This window comes from Pempheris klunzingeri, chromosome 5, assembly GCF_042242105.1.
Source record: "Pempheris klunzingeri isolate RE-2024b chromosome 5, fPemKlu1.hap1, whole genome shotgun sequence".
NCBI lineage: Eukaryota > Metazoa > Chordata > Actinopteri > Acropomatiformes > Pempheridae > Pempheris > Pempheris klunzingeri.
In genome coordinates, this window is record NC_092016.1 from 995,904 (window position 1) to 1,018,328 (window position 22,425).

A 22,425-nucleotide genomic window follows, 5' to 3' on the forward strand; every position below is an offset into this window, starting at 1 on the left:
ATGTGGGCGCGAGCTGTGCTGTGCGCGGCGCTGCTGTCCGCGTTCTGCCCGGAAGGAAGGACGACGGAAGCCGAGAGGGATCAGCGGGAGGTCCAGGACCCGCGGTACAACTCCAACAGGCTGGTGGGTGGCTGCGCTTTATCGATTCTGTTTATTATCATATCGATTATGTTTCTAAGGCATCAGGTTCATCAGCGTTAGTCTGTTTTAGTTTACTGTATTTTACTTTATTTTGATTTGATTTTTATTTTGTTTTGTTTTGATTTGATTTTGTTTTGATTCGTTTTATTTAAATTACAGTAAAGCAAGAATCCAGAAATAACAGATTATAGAAATGATAAAGATGATTATTAAAATAGTTACACTGCAAAGTGTTTTTTTTTTTTTTAATATTTCTTTTTATTGATCGTTGTTGTTCCTGCTGAGCTGCTCTGACAGGTGAGCTCCACCTGAGAGGGATCTGTTATGATATTTAAACATTTATGTCTGTGGATAGTCTAACATGGTGATCAGTCTGATCAATGAAAATAAAGAGAACAAAAAATATAACTTCAAATAAAGTAAGAAATAATATAAATAAAATAAAAATAGAAAAATAAATATGTTGATAATCATCTTTAAGCTTTTTATTATTAAAAATCACCAAATATTTCCTTCAATGTTTTACTTCAGGACGTGTATTTCTATAATATATAGATATAATCACAATTATATTATATAAAAATAATTAATATATTAGATTTATTTGTAGTATAAATGCTCACAGTACCAATTAACTCTTTAGTTTTATTTATATGATCACTTTTCACACATTTAATGGACAATAAAACTATCAAATGTTTAAAAAAATCAATAAATCAGAGTCAATAACATGAAATAAACTGTGAGTCATTTGGAAAAATGAAGCATGTCGACTGTTTGTAGAGCAGCAATGATTAGTAGATCAATCAATTCAAGGAAATGAATCAGCAACTGATAAAATAATTGATTAATACATCAAACAGTTCTTTTGGGGTTTCAGAAAAAAAGGAAATAATCAGCAGATTAATCAATAAAAATCATCGTATCCTGTAATTAGTCAGTCAATTAGTCAAACAACAGAAAATGTGAATATTTACAGTTTTTATGACTGATAATCAATCAATCAGATCAATAATGACTGATATATTACTGTGCCATTAATTTACAGTTTACTGTTTTTATCCAGACAAAACTTTATTTAAATTAGTTAAATTATTAGACCACAGAGGTTTCTTCAAAATAAAAGTCTTCAGTGACAGTAATCAATGAAACGCTGCTGCAGCTTCGTCTCCACTTATTAAATATCAAAGTGATCAATATTATTTATCAGAAACAGTAAATTAACTGTAGTCTGTGTTTTAAAATGGAGCCACAGGATATAAATACATAAATATAAAAAGAGATATCTATAAGAGCGAATATATTAAATAATATAATATAAAAATGTTGAGTGTAAATAAGAGGTGCTGTACGATCAATAGTCTGATCAGTGTGTCTGTTACAAGTAAAAGTACAAAGAGTATAAAAATGTAAATGATGCAGATTAACATAAATGATATGAATGGATTCTGATTATTGATCATTCATGTGTTCACCTCTTTAATCCACTAGTCTAAATCACTTTATGTACTTTAATCTGTAGTATTTGTTCAGTACTCGATTCTGATTGGTCCGTTACAGACCGTTGCCATGGACACAGGTCTGATAGCAGTAAAATCACTTTTGAATCAATACATTTGTTTTTAAACAGTATTTAGTGTTGTTATGACATCATCCCTCAGATAACACACCATCATTGATTATTGATTGGATCTTGTTGTAACGATCTGAATCTGCAGCTCGGCGCTCTGCACGAGGTGCTGGAGCGGCTGCAGACGAAGAGGATCAATCCCTGGGAGAAGAAATATGGACAGGTCCCCTCAGTGAGTCTCACACACACACACACACACACACACACACACACACACACTCTTTATATTCCAACAGTTTCACATTAATGTAAACAAGAATTAATATTAAACAAATTATTTAATATTTTTACTTTCCAGACAAATTTTTTAAAATTGTATATTTTTAGGACACATTAAAGTGTGAAAACAGTAAAAACAGTGAATATTTTAACTTTTGTTTAACTCTTTCATGCATGAATTATGATCACCTCAGTGTTTTTTCAACCCAAATTTTATAAAGATATATTTACATGTCCAGTAGTTGAAACACAGCCACTGATGCAGGATGAACACTTCAGTGGACATGTGATTAATCACAATTTCCTCCCAATATAAAATCAATACTCCTTAGATGTTACTTGATGTCCCCAAGTTTCTTTTTCTAGAAGGTTTGAACAGGAAAAAATGAGCACCTTGGTGTTTCTGGCTGTCTGTCGGCCATCTTGGCTTCACTCTGAGTGGATGAGATGATGCAGCAGCTTCACTGTAGCAGCTGATGTGAAACTACGCCATTAAAACTCATGCATGTACAAGAAAACAGCTTTTGAAGAGCTGCACACTGTAGTGACCTCTGTGCATGAAAGGGTTAAGTGATTAGTTACTGTTACCTTTGGTGTTTTACTTAAAGGGCCAGTTCGTAGGATTTAGTGGCCTCTAATGAGCACAGACTGTATACAGGAAGTAACAGTGACGTTTTGAAGCGGACTCAGTGGATCTTTGAGCACTGATTCATTTATTAGAATAAAAAGTTCTGAGAGACGTTCGAGTGACGGATTTAAAAACGCCTCTGAAAACACTTCCTGTGTGGACGGTCTGTGAGGAAAGCTGAAGAGTCTCAGGTGATTAAACACTGAATGATTATTATTAGATTAGATCTTAGCCAATAGATCCCACTAAATCCTACAGACTGCATCTTTAAAGATCGGAGTACTTCTCTGACAGGTACAGGTGTAATCCTTCAAAGGTTACAGATTTTTATACAGAAGATGAAAAATCTTCTTGTTTTAAACAGTTTATAATAATAATAATGTTATTTATATTATTATTATTAATAATAATAATAATAAATCATCTGCAGTAACGTCAGGTTGGCACCAGGTGGCGCCACACCAACAAAGTTCAACTGACATATCTATAATAATACATTTAGTCTAAATAAACTACATATCGTACATTTTATCAATAACATGAACTGTACTTTAAAAATTACTGTAGAAAAATTACACATTTTTAAAAACCTTATGACTCAGTGAAGCAGCAACATTTACAGCTGCACCTGTATTATATTTTATATAATATAAACTTTATTTTAACTAAACGTTAGAGGAAACATAATGCAAAATACAATAAAGAAATCATTTTAAAAAGAGGAGCATCAGTAGAAATATTGATCCTTCACACTAATAATTAAAACAATGTGGTTTCACTGAGTGTTTTTATCTGCTGTGTTTAAATAAATATAAAAATAATCTTTAATACTCACCACCATGATGATAAATCCAGTAATCAGGTGTGTAAACGTGTCACTTCCTGTTTCCCAGTGTGACCTCGGCGAGCACTGCGCCGTCAGGAAAGGATCTCGCATCGGGAAGATGTGTGACTGCCCCCGAGGAGCTTTCTGCAACTTCTTCCTGCTGAAGTGCTTATGAGCCGACCAGACAACACAGCAAGAGTCTATTTTAACATGTATATTTTCCAAATCTATAAATATAAATGTGGTGTAAAGTAGCTTTTAGAGCGGAGGAACTCCTCCGTCAACCCTTTTGTCTAGTCGTGTTGCATTAAAGGTGTTTTCTCTTCCTTTTTCCAGCGACTCCTCTTTGTCTTACTCATTTTTAAACATTCAAGGAAAACTCCAGTGTTTTTAAACCTATTTAATAAAAGTGTTTTTGTCTAAATGACAAATAGAAAAAGGTTTGGAATGGGTCCATCACATCCCCACAGACGGCAGGAAGTGAAACAGATAAATCAAAGCCACCAGACTCCATTGACAAAAACAGTAATTTTACAGTGCAGGACTACAGCCAAAGATCCTCTATACCTACAGATGTGTCACTACAGGCTGCTGTTCAGTGTTTAACATCAGTCAGACTGGAGCTACAAACAGCTGTTAGCCTGTTAGCTTCCATGCTAACTAGCTCTGTCCATCAGAAGCAGCTTCAGAGTCTCTGAAGACGTCAGTTTGCTCTTCAAACACTCAAAGCTTCTATTTATTCAGCAGCCTCCCGCCGGAGACGCTCCACAGACCAGATCTAAGGACGGACCACCTGAGACAGGTGCAGGAAGAGACTCTTTAGCGGAGCGCCGAGACGATTCGGCATCAACAGTCGGTGCTTCTGAGCCAATAACTGACAGGACCATCAACTTTTCTCCACTTTTATTCATACATGCTCCCCCTTCTTCCTCTAAATCTACATTATGTATAAAGAAAAAGATAATTTAACACCAGCTAACAGACGTACATAAATCATCAGTCCTGCACAGCAGCTTTTTTTTTGTCCCAAAGGGTTTTATTAGGAAGATAACTTTACAGACGTCTAGACTCCTCGGGGCTGCTTGAAGTTCATGCCGACGGTGGGCTGGGTGACCTGCAGGTTGGACAGATTGCCGAAGTCCTGCAGAACAGAGAGGAGGAAACAGACTGAGTACTCAGCACCAGACATCCATTTGAAAACAGCAGGTTTTAGGGGGAAAGCTGTCTGAGAGCATCAGGGTCTGAGAGGAACTGATCGGCCTCCAAACACGGGAAAGGCTCTCAGGTTGATCTTCCTGTACTATCAATGACCTGGCGACGGGGACGCCATGACCACTTTCGATACAGGACGGAGGAAAACTACACCTCAAACACACAGCTGACTGCTTTAAACGTGATTTATTCAACAGGTTTGATTCATACTAAGCACATTTAAGGAGAACTGGTATTTTTAGAGTGTGTTTTAAGTGTGTGACAGCATCATGGAAAGGATCCCTACAGAGAGAGACCTGGAAGATCCTTTTGGTTTAACCACAAACAGCACACACACCAGACTACATTCACTAAAACAGGGATTTTAGAACACAGGACACAGGAGCTGCTGCTCTGCTGCTGCCTCCATCAGTCAGTTTGTGTTTGTGTGACTTTAGTGTTTTAACATATTAACAAACAAACACTTTAAAAAAGACAAAGTAACACATTTACACACAAACTAGCTGGTCGAGGCAGAGCAGCAGCTCCTGTGCTAAAATCCCTGTTTTTGTGAATGTAGTCTGGTGTGTTTGAAGAGAGATATAACAGCTGTTAGTGGTTTTAAAAAAAAGGATGTTACAGGTTTAGTTTAATGAGCCGATTTAAAGCCGGCTGATATTAAAAGCTCTGAGCTTTAATGGTAAACAGAGGACAGATTCAGGCCCATTAAAGCGTCTCACATTTTAATTGTTACAGTGTGAACGCTGAGTCTCATGCTGCCTTCAATAACTGAACATTTCAAGGTGGGACGGACAGAATGATTAGAAACTACAGTTATTATGTGCCAATAAAAACACATTCTGCTGACTAAAGGTTCTCTGAAGTTCCCAAACTGATCACCAGTGACCGGCGCCTTTTTAAAAAGAGCCTGTGACGTCCGTCTGTTCAGAACTGATCCTCAAGAGCTTCAGGCTCCTTAAGAAGCTTCCAGGTCGTCAGCGAGTCCAATTCAACCACTTGTTTCTGTTTTCTGTTTATCTTTCACATTATTTTCAATTTAAAATAATATATTGCAGCATTTAAATATTGTGGCCGTCTGAGTTTAGACTTACTGACATTATTTATCTAAAAAGTGATTTATTATATTCAGGCAATTTGAATTTCAAGCACTTTTCAAACCTAAAAAACGTCACGTTAAAAATCAGCATTTAAGGAGTTCCAGCACCGCGACGACCAGGAGCTTTAACTACTTCACCTGCAGAGGAACTACTGACCTCATTCACCTCCATCATTAATAAACAGACATGAACAGAGACTCACCAGCAGCTTCAGCATCTCCTTGGTGTCGGGATCAACTTCAATCAGCTCCTGGTCCAGAGCGGATACCTGCACAGGTGAACAACAAGAGGGGGATTAAAACTCAAAAGGTTCTGATGGAAAAAAAAAGTACAAATAACAGCAGCAATTAAATGCACCACAATGTAGTGACGATTTTAGATTTTCAGAATATTTCCTGTTAATTGATGAACTGGTTTCAGCTCTAGTAACTAAGATTTGTGCAAATTAGGCAATAAGTACCTATTATACATCTTCCTGTTAAAATAAAATAAAAACACGGTTGCAAAGTAAAGTGAAACCTCTGATCTTCATGACAGTTACAAAACTTTCTGTGAAATAATTTTCAAACTGTTGATTCCTGTTCTTTGTGGCGCGGTGCCTTCACTGACCCATTTATCCATACATCATTAATTAAACATGGAGGCTGTCAGGGAAGCTTCTCGTACCGCCTGTCTGAGAGCATCAGGGTCTAAGAGGAACTGATGGTCCTCCAAACACGGGAAAGGCTCTCAGGTTGATCTTCCTGTACTATCAATGACCTGGCGACGGGGACGCCATGACCACTTTCGATACAGGGGACGCTGACAGCACTGAACAGGTCAGACATGCACACTGACACACGTCCTACAGAAATGTCCTCTTAGCCAATCATATAATAAAAAGGCCAAGGTGGGGACAAACGTCAGACTGATGAATATGAACATTTATCCAGCAGTAGATGGAGTTAACACAGCAGCACTAGTTTTACATGTTTAGTTGGAGAGTTCCTGGTCTGCTGCTGCCTCCATTGGTTTGGTTTCAAACTTCTGTGAGTTAAAATCACTGTTTTTATCAATGGAGTCTGGTGGCTTTGAGGACAGCACTGTATCAACAGGCTCAGAGTGTTATTCTAAGTGTGTGACAGCATCATGGAAAGGATCCCTACAGAGAGAGACCTGGAAGATCCTTTTGGTTTAACCACAAACAGCACACACACCAGACTACATTCACTAAAACAGGGATTTAACCTCGCAGAACACAGGAGCTGCTGCCTCCATCAGTTAGTCTGTTTGTGTTATTGTGTGACTTTGGTGTTTTAAAGGGTTTGTTCAGATCCAATGAAATATTTGTGTAACATATAATGACACCAGCAAACTAACCAATCAAGGCAACTGTAGACCAGCAACTCCTGTTCTACAAGGTAAAATTAATGCTTAATGCTTATTAAGTCTGGTGGCTTAGAGGAGAGTGATACAACAGCTTTTTCTGGTTTTAATATTTAGATTTTTATACATAATTAAAGTAACTGGGATGTAAGACATACTCAAAAAAAAATATATACATTTACGACATGGCCCTAATTACTGATTCTTAAACCTGAGCAGGTGCATCAGCTCTCAGCCCGGAGACATACTGGACCCATGGGGACCAGCAGGCAGCCGCTTCCTGCTTTCTAACTTCCAGGACCCTCTTACACCTGAGACAAACCAATCAGGAGCTGGCACACAGCCGCCACAACCACCATTTTCCAGCACTTAAACAGGGGACTGTTGCTACTGATGCGGCGGCGGCAGTCAGCAAAGACGGTGAACGGTGGAGATGGAAACACGTGTTAGAGCGCCGAGTTCAGAGGTGAGGAGCTCCTACTTTAAATAGAATGAAGCTCTGATGGATCTGCATCATATTTATCATTTATAAAGTGACAATATATCCAATAACAGCCGATCAATAACACTTATTTACATATTAAAGTCAAATTCAACCATTTTCAGGCTTCTCAAGCACCTTAAGTTAAATATGATCAATCAAATATATCAATCAGTCCCACTTAGTCTTATTCTACTCAGTCAGAGTCATTTATTATATTAATGCAATTAGAAATTCAAGCACATTTAAAGTTAAGAATTTCCAGCACCAATATGAACCGACACAAAACAATGGCGATTATGTGGCACATCAATCACCATAAATCACCGATGGAGAAAACTGAACCTACTGGGGGAAGTAGGCCGAGTTAGAAAACACTCGAGCAGCTTAAGCGACTATTGTCTTGTTGTAAAAACCTATTTTCCCTTGTTTTCAGCAGCTCCTGGTAGTTCAGGAGCAGCAGATTGATACGAGGCGCTGAGATGAAGCCAAATCTAAAGACGTGGGCACCAATCAGAGCAACAAATAATTAGACTGAGTCCCATTTGGCCAGCAAATGTCTTGACGTCCGCTTTAATCCAGTCGCTTCATTCCAACGTGTCATTCTGCCACAAGTTATTAATGTTTCAGGAAAAAAAAAGGCCAAAAAACGGTAAATAACCGACTACAAAACAATCCTATAGAGAAGTCAGAGAGTATTTATGCTTGAGAAGCACATTTCTACTAGCGACAGGTCTGTGATACCATCTGATGTGGTGTATCTAACGGGCTGCTCGTCACGATCACTGACCTCCAGTGTTTTAACTGTGGGGTTATTCCTCCAGATCTATAACGTCACCACAAACTAAAATAAAAACCGCACTGCATCGTCGTCTGACTCAACAATCACAACTTTCCCAGCTGCAGCTGTAAAAACACTAACGCCTCCATCAGCTCCAGCTCGGCACCAGTTTAACCCACGTCTGCGTTCACCGATGAAACCGTCCGACGACCTTTTGGACGGAGGCAGAAAAACCGTGTAGATGAGAGTGGCGGTGCGTTCACTGACCTCTGGTACGTAGTTGTCCCTCCTCTCTCGCTCCTCCTCCTGCAGCTTGATGGAGATTCCTCTGACGGGACCCCTCTGGATCCTCTTCATCAGATGTGTCACATACCTGCAGCAGCAAACAATCGGCATCAAAACACCGAAGGAGAAGAAGAAACGACTCCGAGCTCGACAACCGCAGCTGCTCGGTTACCGTCGACGTACAGACACATGACGGAGGCAGCGTGTCGTGTATCACGGAGACTTAAATAACTCTCATAATCAACTAACTGATTCAAAGAAGAGAACAAAGTGAAACACGACTTCTCAGCAGAAGGAGACGTCTTCAGTTTGCTCCTTTTGTCCAACAAACAAACCAAAAACAAATTCACGTCACTCTCATGACAAACAAACGAACAGCAAAGACACTTAAATAAGTCATTTCAACGACTTATCACTTGTTCAAACAGCTGCAGATTCATTTATTCACCGTTCAATGCAGCACGATGTTTCACAACTCGTTCTTTATTAATAACGAGACAGTTTAGACCTAAAGAACCTGCAGCGCTGAGGAGAAGAAGGTGTTGGAACAGTATAACACTAACAGAAAATGTTGAGGAGTTGAAGTTGAGGACACAACAGGGGAAATATAGAAATGTACATTCAAGCTAACAGACCTGTAAAAACTATTTTCTGCTGTAAATGTTACTGTGGTGTCTGAGAGCGCCAGGGTCTGAGAGGAACAAGACATCCTTCAAACACGGGAAAGGCTCGCAGCTTCATCTTCCTGCATTATCAATGACCTGGCCACGAGGACGCCATGATCACTTTCGATACAGGACGGCGGCCGTACAGACGCTCGGCGGTGAACTCACCCAGCGATCTTGTTGCGGAGCTTCTTGCTGGGGATGATGGCGATCTCCTCACACACCCTCTTGTTGGTGTGGAAGTCGTTCCCCAGGCGGGTGTAGTATTTCTCGATGATGACCCTGGCGGCCTTCTTCACCGTCTTGGTCCTGACTCGTCCCTGCAAGCCGAGCAGAAATCACACGTTAGCCAGTCCTGACGTATCTTACGTAGAAAGTCAGAATCAGATTTATCACCATTTTCATACAATCAACCAAGGACAAAAACTGTGACCTGACATTTAGCAAAGAAAGAGCTTTTACTTTCCTTTAGTTTAGAGTCACTTTCTTATTGTGCAGCACCAAATCTGATATATCAGAGCTTTCAATCATAGTTAAACATCATCTACAAGCCAGAAACTGTTTTAATTGAACCTGGCAAACACTAAAACCTTAAATTTAACATTTTTAACATAGAAGTCTGGTGAGGCAGAAGCTGCAGTGCCGAGTTACAGTAAAATGATCCACTGAATCTATGGTGTGAGATTAAACATAGTCTGAATGAGTGAGCTGCATCTTCTTCCTCCCACAGGATCTATATTCTTACACCTTGCACCTGTCCGACAGGTGATGCGCCTGATGTCTGCTGCTGTGCTCCCGTTAGCTGCGCTCCCTGCAGGGAAGCTAAAGCTAAAGCTAGCTCCTCCTTTAGCTTCCACTGCTAACTAACGGTGAGTGGTGAAGGTAGCGGTTCAACCACTTATCGGCCCGTAGTTTAACGTGAATTACCGCCGATTTATCCCGCTGCTGTCGGACGTTTTAACGGATAAAAATCTAAATATGTCCCTCGTCTCATTCAGCTCCGGACTCATTCACTCCGCCTCCTCCGTTAGCCGCCATTAAAACACTACAAATAAAACACTCATCCAGAGCCATCGGACATCAATACCGGGACCACCGGGGTTATTAAACACTCCGGTGTCCGCACACTGATTAACTGGGGGAAATAAGCCGTTAAACGCCAGGATTACTCCGGATGGCTCCGGCAGACATGAAGAAAATACCCACCATGATGGATCCGCCTGGTAAAAGAGGACGAGCTCACTTCCGGTGGAAGTTTAAAGCCGCAGGCGGAAGTGACGGGACAATCTGCTGCTGCTGCGACCCCTGTGGACAGGAGGACGACACTACAACAACACCACTAGTACTACAGGTACTAATACTACAGGTACTAATACTACTAGTACTACTACTACAGGTACTAATACTACTAGTACTACTACTATTACTAATACTACTAGTACTACCCCATGTAACTCATAAACCCTGAATATGAAAACAACTCATTGAAATGGGTTAAGAAATGTAAATGTTCCGGTCAATGTGGAGTCTATTAACACTGTTGCCCATAAAGTTGGAATAATTGTTCAATACCTCCAATGTTGTTAAAGCCTGAATACACAGTTTGCAGGTTAATTGTGGTTTAAGTTTCACTGTGGTCTGTTTGGAAGAGTTTGATCAATAAAGTTGAGAAGATATAAACTTTATCTATCAAGAATAAATCACACTGTCACAATCATTTCATGAGAAGAAGTAAAAAAGATTTTATTCCAGCTTTATGGGCGACAGTGTATGTAGGCCTGTGCTTATTGTCGGAGCCTTGGGGTCAATGGAACCACCACTGGGTCCACTAGAACCCCATCAAGGACTACAAGCACCACCAAAAAGACCATTAGAACCTCCTAAGGACCTTTCAGTCATCCTTATCAACTACCAGAGCCTCTTACAGAACCCTTGGAACCACCACAGGACCACTAAAACTTCCTCAGTGATCAGAAACACTGCTTCCGATCAAAGTTCACTCTTACAGCACACTGGAGCTGCATAAAGGGACCTCTAGAACCTTCTAAATGACCACACACAGGACGCCTACAACTTCCTGAAGTACCACTAGAGCCATAATGACCCATAAAACCCCCTCAGCCTAAAATCATCAAAAGAATTATCATTATCATTACGGCCCGTCCAAACACACTGACGTCCTGTCAGAGCACCGAGGGGCACAGCAGAACGCCACAGGACGAACATGTGCAATATCATCATGTGCAATAGTTGTTTTTCAAAGGTTTACTGTTTACCCTCAATTTCACTTTGTTATTTATCTGCTCTTGTTTACATTCTGGACTTATTTATTTTATTTGTTAGGCACTATTTCTCTGTTTTTCACTTCAGACACTTTGGACTTTGTATTTAACGTTTGTGTTGTTGCATCACCTTTGTACTGTACTCTGTACTCTGTACTGCAAAGCAATTTCCTTCAGGATCAATAAAGTTGATCTTGTCTTATCTTATCTTTCCTGCTGTGTGTGGCAGGTCAACGCAAAACTCTTAAAGAACCTCGTGAAGAAAAAAATAAACCTACAGTAACTTGTTTTAATATCTCAGGGCAGCAGCACAATATAATGTGAGTATTTCTTTATTGTGTATTCGTTCGTTTAACAAATAAACATTCAGCATTTCCTGGCCTGAGTCTCATGAACAGTCAGATAAAGTGCTGACGAGTTACAATACCTTTGCTTTAAATACATGCACAGCTTACAAAGTGAACAACACTAACGACTGCTGCCTTCAGCCCACAATGCACAACACAACCCATCACACTGTTGGCTTTATATGTAAATGAAACTTACTTAATAGCACTTCTTCTTATTTAAATCATGACATTGTGCATTACAGTGGACGTGCCCAGATAGTGCTCTATTCAAAACAGTCTGCAAACTATCCTACTCAGAAATGCAGAGAGTATCAGAGTGATGTGGCTGCATTTCTAAAGTCTGTTTAAGTGCTGAAGTAGAAATGTGCAGTAATGTGAAAGGCAAGAGGAGCTTTGTGCAGGAAATTAAAAGAGAACTCCGGTATTTTTAAAACTGGGACCTATTTTTACATATTTTAATGTTTAAATAACAAGTAGGCACAAACACTAAACCACTAAAAGAGCTTGTTTGATCCACTGACAGGCTCAGAGTGTTATTCTAAGTGTGTGACAGCATCATGGAAAGGATCCCTACAGAGAGAGACCTGGAAGATCCTTTTGGTTTAACCACAAACAGTACACACACCAGACTACATTCACTAAAACAGGGATTTTAGAGAACAGAACACAGGAGCTGCTGCTCTGCTGCTGCCTCCATCAGGTAGTTTGTTTGTGTTATTGTATGACTTTGGTGTTTTAAAAGATTAGTTCAGATGTGAACTTCAGATATGAACTAACCCTTTAACACACCAAAGTCATACAAAGTCCCATATTCTACAAGGTAAAATCCCTGTTTTAGTGAATGTAGTCTGGTGTGTGTGCTGTTTGTGGTTAAACCAAAAGGATCTTCCAGGTCTCTCTCTGTAGGGATCCTTTCCATGATGCTGTCACACACTTAGAATAACACTCTGAGCCTGTCAGTGGATCAAACAAGCTCTTTTAGTGGATCTACTGTGATCAGGTGCAGCCATTGCAGCCCGTTTGGTGGCTGCTGGCTGAGGTGATCTACTGGACCAGTTCCAACACAAGTTGGACTTAGGTTTAAAAATACTAAAGTTATCCTTTCAGCTAAAACTCCTAAAGGGAAACACACACTTTAGTCGTACTTACTGCCTGAGCCTCTGTTTAGCGGCTGGTATTTTAAAGTATAACATGAGCTCAGAAACTAAAGTGCTCTACAGTAGGAACTATGGCCATCCTTTCCTGGAACAGACGTGTCATCTGCTGATTCGCTTGTGAAAAAGTGCAAATAAGAAGCAGAGAACTTTGCATATCATCGACAAAACACTCCTGAAATCAGATCGGCGTGTGCGACCTGATTCGGCCTGGAGTCTGAGGGTGTTTGGTATGTTGTCATGGTAACGGCAGAGGCACCAGCACGTCCACGTAGCTGACGGGGAACAGTCCCGACTGGCTGCCCAGCGTGCCCTCGAACCAGTTGCCGTCAACCTGATTGGTGAGGATGATGACGTCGCCCTCGTTAAAGTCCAGCTCGCTCTCGCTGCTCGAGTGGAAGGAGTACATCGCCCGGCAACAGGGCTGATCCAAGACCAGCTTACTGTCAGCTGGGCGAGAGACACCGAGACAGACAGAGAGAGAGAGAGAGAGAGGAGAGAGAGAGAGAGAGAGAGAGAGAGAGAGAGAGAGAGAGAGAGACAGAGAGAGAGAGAGAGAGAAAGCATTATGAGGAAAGTAGCAAAAGTTCAGGAGGCAGCTATGTTAAAGAGTAACATATGTATTTTTAAACCAGACTCCATTGACAAAAACAGTAATTTTACATTGTAGATGCTGATCTACTGCTGTCGCAATTAGATAGTTTGTTCATGTTATTGTTAGACTTTGATGTTTTAAAGGGTTAGTTCAGATCCAACACAATACTTGTGGAACACACAACAACACAAACAAACTAACTGATGGAGGCAGCAGCAGAGCAGCAGCTTCTGTGTCCTGTGAGTTAAAATCCCTGTTTTAGTGAATGGAGTCTGGTGTGTGTGCAGAGAGCGATATAACGGCTGTTTGTGGTTAAACCAAAAGGATCTTCCAGGTCTCTCTCTGTAGGGATCCTTTCCATGATGCTGTCACACACTTAGAATAACACTCTGAGCCTGTCAGTGGATCAAACAAGCTCTTTTAGTGGACCTACTGTGATCAGGTGCAGTTAGTCTTAGTCCTTGTAGTCTTTTCTCATGTAGACATGAATAATAATGTTTTTAATGTTTCTATCTCACATTTGTGTCGCTTGTTGCAGTTTCTTTGTGGATGTCAGTATTTTCTTACCGTAACAGGAGATGGGACTGCCTGGTCTGGACGGTAACACTGTGAACTGGCCCCCTGTCACAGGAAAACACAACACACACACTCAGATCTTTTATTCCAGAGAACCAAGAATGTGAGCTAATGTTTTAAACCACCTGAGGAAGCTGCAGACGTGACGGACGGCTGGTGGTACGACACGAAGCTGCCGTTGTGTTCACTTCTGATTCGGATCTTTTTGGGCCTGAACCGTCGCTCTGGTTTGTTACTGGCAGCAGTCAGTCTGTTCCCAACACACAACATTTAAAACGTTGTTTGAGCTACATGCTAACAACAGCACCTTTAGTGTAGCCTGTTAGCATGCTAACTTTAGCTAATTAACCATCTTTAGTTTGGTCATAAACCAAAGTACTGGACACATTAACATGCTGGCCTGATGGTGGCGCTACAGGGAAAGTCAGAGGATCAATGCAGTTATTAAAGTTCATCCTCAGGGGAGCATGAACGCCTGAATAACTTTTCATCACAGTCCAATTTAAACGTTTTTTTAATTATTTCAGTTTGGACCATTAACATCCACAGATCCGCGCTGCTGACGTGGCTAACAAAATCCTTAACGAAGCATTTAGACCCTCAAATGATTTTCTTTATGTTTTTCCACAAATATAAAAGCAAAATAACAAAATTAACCCAAACTTCACTGGATTTTTATGTTTAAGACTCAAACATACAAACAAAAAAAAAAACTAATTATGTCAAATTGTACAAAGAACTCCTTAAAGAAGAATGATGTGTATTTTTTCTGGGTTTTTTTTAATGATTTGGTTTTTTTGCTCATGGTCACCAGGTGTGGAAACTCGACAGGATCGAACACGGGGGCTCACCTCGCCTGCAGGTTGCCGTGGAAACCCAGCAGGATGCGGTGGGCGTTGCGGTGAAAGTCCAGCAGCGCAGCGACCAGAGCGGCCAGACGACCGAGCTGATCGACCTGCAGCAGGAAACAGTCAGACCTGAAAACATGTTTTTCTGCTGGTGCGAAGGAGATGAACCATTTCATTCACTCATTCATTCAGTTTCACTTTGTTCATAAATACAGATCCTGTGTGTTTGGCTGCTCAATTCCAACATTTTCAAAAACATGCATTAATCAGTCCGTCAATATTTCAGTAACACAATAATAAAACGACCTAACTGATTGCAGCAGACCAGCAGCTCGTGTGAATTTGGTGTTTTAAAAGATTAGTTCAGATCCAAAACAATAATTTTGAAACACAATAACACAAATGAACTAACCCATTTAGGCACAGTTAAACCAACAACTCCTGTGTAGAATCCCTGTTTTAGTGAATGTAGTCTGGTGTGTGTGCTGTTTGTGGTTAAACCAAAAGGATCTTCCAGGTCTCTCTCTGTAGGGATCCTTTCCATGATGCTGTCACACACTTAGAATAACACTCTGAGCCTGTCAGTGGATCAAACAAGCTCTTTTAGTGGACCTACAAGTAAGTTTCAGACTCACGTCGTTCTGCAGCAGGATGAACATGCTCTGCTCTACCAGCTCTTTGGAAGTGATGAACTTGTCCCAGGCCTGTCGGACCTCCTCCGCTGGGACCTTCCCTCTTCGCCTCCTCTTGTAGTCCAAGTCCAGCCGGCGACCATTCATCTTCTTCAGCTGGTACTGAGGAACCAATCAGAACAAAGGTCAGAAACACAGACGTGGTCACTGAATATTTGGGGGGAAAAAAAATCATTAAATTCTGAGAAATTTCTGTTTCTTTATCCAATTATATTCAGCGATCAATGAGTCAGATAACAAGAATTTAACTGCCAATAAAGCACTTTAAACTTGGTGATGAGCCTCCTCCTCCTCCTCCTCCTCACCCTGATCTCCTTCAGCTCTGTGTTGTGGAGGTCCTGCAGAGGGTCGATGAAGGTGCGTTTGACGTTGACATCCAGAGCGTCCCTGGCCTGAGCAACCTGCTGCAGAGCTTCACCTACACCAGTCAGAGCACCGCCTGGATGACCAGACGACCAATCAGAGAAGCAACCAGACGACCAATCGGACCATCAACCAGAGGATCAAGGAGAGGACGAGAGTGGGATGAACAAGCAAAGAAGAAAACAGGAAAAGCTGCAAGAGATTTTTTTTTGCTTTGACCAGAAACAGCCGTTATAAGCTCTCTTAAAACAACCAGACTCCATTGAGAAAAACAGTAATTTTACCTCTTAAAACACAGGACTTTGTTTGGCTTTGGTTTTTTTAAAGGGTTAGTTTGGATCATTGTGGAAGTTGATGAGCCACCACAATATGTGTGTAACACACAATAACACAAACAAACTAACTGATTGAGGCAGCAGTAGACCAGCAGCTCCTGTGTCCTGTGAAGTAAAATTTGTGTTTTTGTAAATGGAGTCTGGTGGATTTGGAGAGACACATAACAGCATATCTCAAAGGTCTATCTCTGTAGGAATCCTTTCCACAATGTTGTCAGACACTTAAGTTTAGGTTTCCACATTTTTGCCTGAATTTCTTACTTCAGGCTGACAGATATCCAACCAAACATTACATTAAATGTTTATGGTCACGTTTTCCTCCATTTTTTCTTATCGTCACCGTGGAAACGAGGCTCGAATCAAGCGCTGGAAAGTGACTTCGTACCAAATTCAGAAGCGGCTCCGAGCTCCCGGCCGTACTGCAGCATGCAGTCTCCCAGCATGCCCTCTGTCTGCGGGTAGCCCGTGGACTTCCCCTGTCCTCGGATGCGGGACACGGTGTTGAGCATGCTCAGTTTGGCTCGGTACGCTGTGAGGTCACAAACACACACTGAGCATCACGTCGAGTTCAAGTCCCTCAGATAAAGAAGAAGTTTATTATATTAAATAAATTAAGAAGGTTTTGATTTAAATTATTCTCGTAGTTTCACACTCAGAAGTTAAGATTTTCTAAACGTCATCATTTTTCTGCTTGAATTCAATTTGTACATAAATTAAAAACAAAGTAACGTGACGCACACTGCTGCATTTTAAAGAATTGAAGATTGATCCTCTATTACATGGTGCTGATTTACATATTTCTACTATAATCAATGATTCATAGTTTAGTTGTTTCACCATGTTAGGATGAATAACTGATAACTGATTAATGATTATTTTATTTTATTATTTAGTTTCTATAATGATCTCTAATGATGTCACACAGTCGTGTTGCGTTTGTGGACGGTCGTTTTTCTCAGTACCTGGGTTTGGCTGAAGGAACTCTGTTGTTTTGGAGAGAAGGTCGACCAGCAGAGAGTGGATCACTGCAACGCTCTGAGAGACAGACAGGCAGAGGGAGACAGACACACAGGCAGGAAGAGAGAGTGAGAGACAGAGAGAGACAGACAGGCAGAGAGACAGACAGACAGACAGGCAGACAGAGAGTTTTACCTTTTCCATCTTCAGGAAGTCGTCGTCCATCTTTGTTCCCTCGGCGCCCATCAGCCTCTCGTTCAGCAGCTGCAGCAGCAAACACCAGAGAGCAGAGGGTGGCTGTCTGTTACTGTCTGTTACTGTTACTGTCTGTCTGTGTCTGTTACTGTCTGTTACTGTTACTGTCTGTCTGTGTCTGTTACTGTCTGTGACTGTTACTGTCTGTGACTGTTACTGTCTGTTACTGTCTGTGTCTGTCTGTGTCTGTCTGTTACTGTCTGTGTCTGTCTGTGACTGTTACTGTCTGTTACTGTTACTGTCTGTTACTGTCTGTGTCTGTCTGTGACTGTTACTGTCTGTTACTGTCTGTGTCTGTCTGTGACTGTTACTGTCTGTTACTGTCTGTGTCTGTCAGTGTCTGTTTGTGTCTGTTAATGTCTGTTTGTGTCTGTCTGTCAGTGTCTGTCAGTGCCAGTCAGTGTCTGTTACTGTCTGTTAGTGTTTAAACAGGATCTTACAGCATTGTTTCCATAATGCTAAACCTCAAACACACCAGACTCCATTCACAAAAACACTAATTTTACCTCACATGAGTTGCTGGTGTACTGCTGCCTCGATCGGTTAGCTTGTCTGTGTTATTGTCCAGTGCTTTGTGAGGTAAAATTACTACTTTTGTCAATGGAGTCTGGTGTCTTTGAAGAAAGAGATATAACTTAAAGGATTTTTTCTCTTTAACAAAAACAATATGGCTCCCAGCTGGGATGATCTACTGGACTAGTTCGAAAACTACCAGTAATTTAGACACAAGTATGTAAATGTAGGGCCCAGGTTTAACCAGAGGTGTTTCTAGAGGAAATAATGAATGCAGTAGTAGAAGTGGTGTCTGTTGGTGCTGCCAGCAGGAATCAGGTCTCTGTAGCAGTAATAGTAGAACTAAAGCACTAAACAACAGAGTCAGGTAAATATTAACAGGTACATTTCAGGTTTGCAGGTGTAAACGTGTTAAATAGTCATCTATCGGACCGGTATTGATCTAGTGGACTGGTAATGATGTGATGATCGATACTGATGTGCACCAGCAGGCCCTGTGTCGCAGTAAAACCTCAGACCGGACGGATCGAGCGGATTAATCCCCCAGAAATTACCCCCAGCCACCCCCTCTCCGGAACACTCAATAAAAACATCCAGTCCGGCTCGGCCCGGCTCGGCCCGGTTACCTGGCTGGCTTTGTGGAGCTGCTTCTTCATCCCGGAGACGGACATCTTCCCCGGCGGACCGGACACACACACCGGCCGGCCGGAGATCAGCGGAGGTGCCGCCGGACGCCGACAGAATCCATCCCGTCTGAGACCCTCCGTCCCCCGCAGAGACTCACTGCAGCGAGCCGCTGTCCGCTCCGCCCCACCGGAGCCACCGGGACCGGCTCCGTTTATCTCCTCCGGTACCCTGTAATCAGATTTATTATGTTTATTATGTGAAGGAATGTAGGTCTGTCACTATTAAATATATATTTATATATTCTTATTTCTTTAAATGTTTTATTATTATTTATTTGTCTGTAATTTTATACACATTCTGTATATTTTTACTCAGTATGGTTAAAATATTCTAATTTAATTGGCGTTGAATTGAATAATTGTATTAAATCACTATTGATGTTTCTTCAGTGTACTTCATTTCCCATGAGCAGTAGCGCCATCCGTCTAACTTGTCACATGACTATCATCTTACGTCACATGTCAACATGGCTGCCGCCGTCTCCAGCGAACATTTCAACAACTTGCAGCTTCTCCTGAAGGTATTTATCCACAATGTCGACACGTTTTAAGCTCTCGGCCTTTAGACAGAAACTGTGTCTGTTTCTTTTCTCAGTCTGGTCAGTTTTAAAGGTGCTAAACGCCACAAAACAGTTAAAATTAGCCTGCTAGCGTCACAAAACTGTTTGAATTAAGAGTTTAGCTCAACCCGCTGCATTAGGAGAGGATTTATGGAGCACAAATACTCAAATACTGACAATGTTAAGCAGAGTTTTTTATAGTAGCTGACTGTTGTTGTTGTTGTTGCTGACTGTTGTTGTTGTTGTTGTTGTTACTGACTGTTGTTGTTGTTGCTGACTGTTGTTGCTGACTGTTGACTCCTGAGGCTCCCTCCAAAGACGCAGTGAGGGAAGTTTGTGTTCAGAGTCACAGAGGTCCGAGTCGCCGACTGGCTGAGACCACAGCAGCTACACTCAGCATCCCTGCAGCCCAGGCTGCACAGGTAACACACACACACACACACACACTATATACACACATCTAACCTCACACAGCTGATGATGATGATGATGATGATGATGATGATGCTGATGATGATGTTGGACAGTAAACACATCTGATCTCTGTGTGTTTCCCTCCAGCTGGTCCAGTCTCTCCATGTTCTGTCCCATCACGTCCTCTTCTACAACCTCAGCTCTCCGGAGCAGATCCTCGCGCTCTTCCCCGAATCGTTCCACTCCAGTCTGAAGAACCTGATCACCAAGATCCTGCTGGAGAACAGGTCCGTGTTCAGTCGGTTGTTGCTTGTTCCTGTGTGGCTTTGGTGTTTTAAAGGGTTAGTTCCCCTTTAATGACTCCTCCAGGTGTCAGTATAATTAATAACTAATAACAAAACCATTCAGAGTAAATTATTGAAGGTCTTTTCAGCTTAAATATGTCTAGAGACCCTCAGACTCTCTTCTCCCCGAGAAGTGAAAACACACTGTTTAGATTTGATTCCCTTTGTGATGTCATAAGGGATCTATTGATCAACTCGATCACTATCACCAGCTGCTGGCAGCATGAAGGAGGCTGAAACAGCTGCAGCAGGAAAATAACGTCCTGTTTTCTGAACATTTCACCTTGTAAAGCTGCTCTAGTCAGACAGACACAGACACAGACAGGAACTTTAACATGAGCAGAATGTGATAAATGACAGGTGTGTAGATTAAAGCATCACTGACTCCTCCTCTTCCTATTGGTCGGCTGATTATGATGTCACTGCAGGATGTAATGACATCACTCGTCTCCCTCTGATGTTTTTCAGTCCAACGTGGAGATCAGAAGTTCTCAGTGACCACAGTGAGTCCAGCACACACTCAGAGAGAGAGTGTGTGTGTGTGTGTGTCTCTGTCTGTGTGTGTGTGTGGGGCTCTAAACTGTGTGTCTGTGTGAGAGTGTGTGTGTGTGTGAGAGAGTGTGTGTGTGTGTGTGTGTGTGTGTGTGTGTGTGTGTGTGTGTGTGTGTGTGTGTGTGTGTGTGTGTGTGTGTGTGTGTGTGTGTGTGTGGGGCTCTAAACTGTGTGTGTGGGGCTCTAAACTGTGTGTGTGTGTGTGTGTGTGTGTGTGTGTGTGTGTGTGTGTGTGTGTGTGTGTGTGTGTGTGTGCGTGCGTGCGTGCGTGCGTGCGTGCGTGCGTGCGTGCGTGCGTGCGTGCGGCTCTAAACTGTGTGTGGGTGCGTGTGTGTGTGTGTGTGGCTCTAAACTGTGTGTGTGTGTGTGTGTGTGGCTCTAAACTGTGTGTGTGTGTGTGTGTGTGTGTGTGTGTGTGTGTGTGTGTGTGTGTGTGTGTGTGTGTAGTCTCCCTCCCCCAGCTGAAGGAGCTGGACTGGAGAGTCGACATGGTGACCGGCTCAGACTCCGTCAGTCGTATGGCCGTCCCCACCTGCCTGGTTCAGCTCAAGGTGAGCACCAACCTGAACCATGACCTCTGGGTGCAGAGGTCACGTGACCTGTAGTACTCAGGTCACGTGACCTCCAGGGAGGAAATTGGCAAATAGACAATAAAACAGGACAAAGTCAACATAAGGAGCTCTAAAGAAATAGATAAAAAGAATAATAGACATATTTATGCACAATAACGGCGTCGTATGCTGGTTAATCTTCTCTGTAGCCAAATTAAAAAGAAAACAGTACATTTTAACAGGCACTGGAACAAATCGTTGAATTATTTGATGTCATTTGTAATAATGATAAAATCTTTCCCACCATGTGAGGGCACATTAAAAATAACAGACTGGTCATATAACCAGTCTGTCACTGGTTTATCATCCTGTGTGCTTGGCGTGTTTTCAGATGGACGATCCGTGTCTGTCGGCGGGCGGCGAGTCGGTTTCCACGGTGACGGTGGAGCTGAGCAGGGAGTCTCTGGACACCATACTGGACGGACTGGGACGCATCCGAGACCAGCTGTCTGTGGTCGCTGGGAAATAAGATAAAGACTCAAACCACCCCCCCACCCGACCCCTCCCCCTCCCCACTCCGAGACACCTGATTGGCTCGCGGGGATCATGACATCACAGCTCTGTCAGTGGACTCTTTATGTTTTTACAGGCCGACACTGAAGACATTAAACCTTCACGTTTGAGTGATTTCATGCCTCAGAATTTCAAGTTTTTTTCCTTGAAGTTGCTCTTTAACTTTTTGTTAACCATCTAATGAACTAATGAGTGAATAAATCAGATCTGCACTGATTATCTTCATCCTGAGAACTGATTTATCTTCTCAGACCGTAAAAACTCAACATATCTGGTGGTTAAAAAAGCAAACTACTTCTACTTTACATTTCTTTGTGTCGTTATTTACTTTTTCTATCAGTCAGTGATGGACGTTTGTCTTTATTCTGACATTTTGTTTATTCAATATTTAGCCAAAAGAATAATTACTGGTTAAAACACGAATGTCACAATAACTACGGTGTCGTAGATACCACGTGTTTTCTTCCATCCGCTAATAAGAAAATAAACTTTTCT

At 41.7% G+C, this 22,425-nt stretch overlaps 4 protein-coding genes and 3 non-coding genes across 8 annotated transcripts in view; 2 read left to right on the plus strand and 5 right to left on the minus strand.

The window, feature by feature from the left end:
* cart2 (cocaine- and amphetamine-regulated transcript 2) lies at window positions 1-3,644 on the plus strand. Its single transcript, XM_070831095.1, has 3 exons — window positions 1-123; window positions 1,860-1,943; window positions 3,512-3,644. The coding sequence occupies exons 1-3, from the start codon at window positions 1-3 to the stop codon at window positions 3,617-3,619; spliced, it is 315 nt and encodes a 104-aa protein (XP_070687196.1). The 3' UTR covers window positions 3,620-3,644.
* Window positions 3,645-4,458: 814 nt separating this feature from the next.
* LOC139200906 (small ribosomal subunit protein eS17) overlaps window positions 4,459-22,425 on the minus strand; it is a 164,418-nt gene continuing 146,451 nt past the window's right edge. The window contains exons 1-5 of one of the 2 annotated variants that reach the window (XM_070830079.1): window positions 10,537-10,585; window positions 9,499-9,650; window positions 8,648-8,753; window positions 5,956-6,021; window positions 4,459-4,585 (exon numbers count right to left, since the gene is read on the minus strand). In XM_070830079.1, the coding sequence (XP_070686180.1) occupies window positions 4,508-4,585; window positions 5,956-6,021; window positions 8,648-8,753; window positions 9,499-9,650; window positions 10,537-10,539 (405 nt within the window). In that variant the 5' untranslated portion in view covers window positions 10,540-10,585 and the 3' untranslated portion in view covers window positions 4,459-4,507. Of the gene's footprint in view, window positions 4,586-5,955; window positions 6,022-8,647; window positions 8,754-9,498; window positions 9,651-10,536; window positions 10,586-22,425 lie in introns of those variants that run through there. The other variant, XM_070830080.1, reaches the window with a different exon arrangement.
* Window positions 4,667-4,793, minus strand: LOC139202072 (small nucleolar RNA SNORA71). The gene has a single exon (XR_011584338.1). It is a non-coding gene; the product is annotated as a small nucleolar RNA SNORA71 (small nucleolar RNA).
* Window positions 6,424-6,550, minus strand: LOC139202073 (small nucleolar RNA SNORA71). Its single transcript, XR_011584339.1, has one exon. It is a non-coding gene; the product is annotated as a small nucleolar RNA SNORA71 (small nucleolar RNA).
* Window positions 9,338-9,464, minus strand: LOC139202075 (small nucleolar RNA SNORA71). Its single transcript, XR_011584340.1, has one exon. It is a non-coding gene; the product is annotated as a small nucleolar RNA SNORA71 (small nucleolar RNA).
* On the minus strand, window positions 13,355-18,950 carry sh3gl3b (SH3-domain GRB2-like 3b). Its single transcript, XM_070830705.1, has 10 exons — window positions 18,877-18,950; window positions 17,678-17,746; window positions 17,488-17,560; window positions 16,911-17,054; window positions 16,133-16,266; window positions 15,771-15,929; window positions 15,139-15,242; window positions 14,413-14,537; window positions 14,279-14,332; window positions 13,355-13,566 (listed from the first exon to the last, which is right to left on the minus strand). Exons 1-10 carry the CDS (start codon window positions 18,919-18,921, stop codon window positions 13,355-13,357), a joined length of 1,119 nt encoding a protein of 372 aa, XP_070686806.1. The 5' UTR covers window positions 18,922-18,950.
* commd9 (COMM domain containing 9) lies at window positions 19,342-22,420 on the plus strand. The gene is given in 7 exon segments (XM_070830078.1): window positions 19,342-19,371; window positions 19,374-19,457; window positions 19,802-19,918; window positions 20,058-20,197; window positions 20,723-20,757; window positions 21,254-21,357; window positions 21,749-22,420. Coding segments are annotated over 7 exon segments (648 nt in total). The 3' UTR covers window positions 21,887-22,420.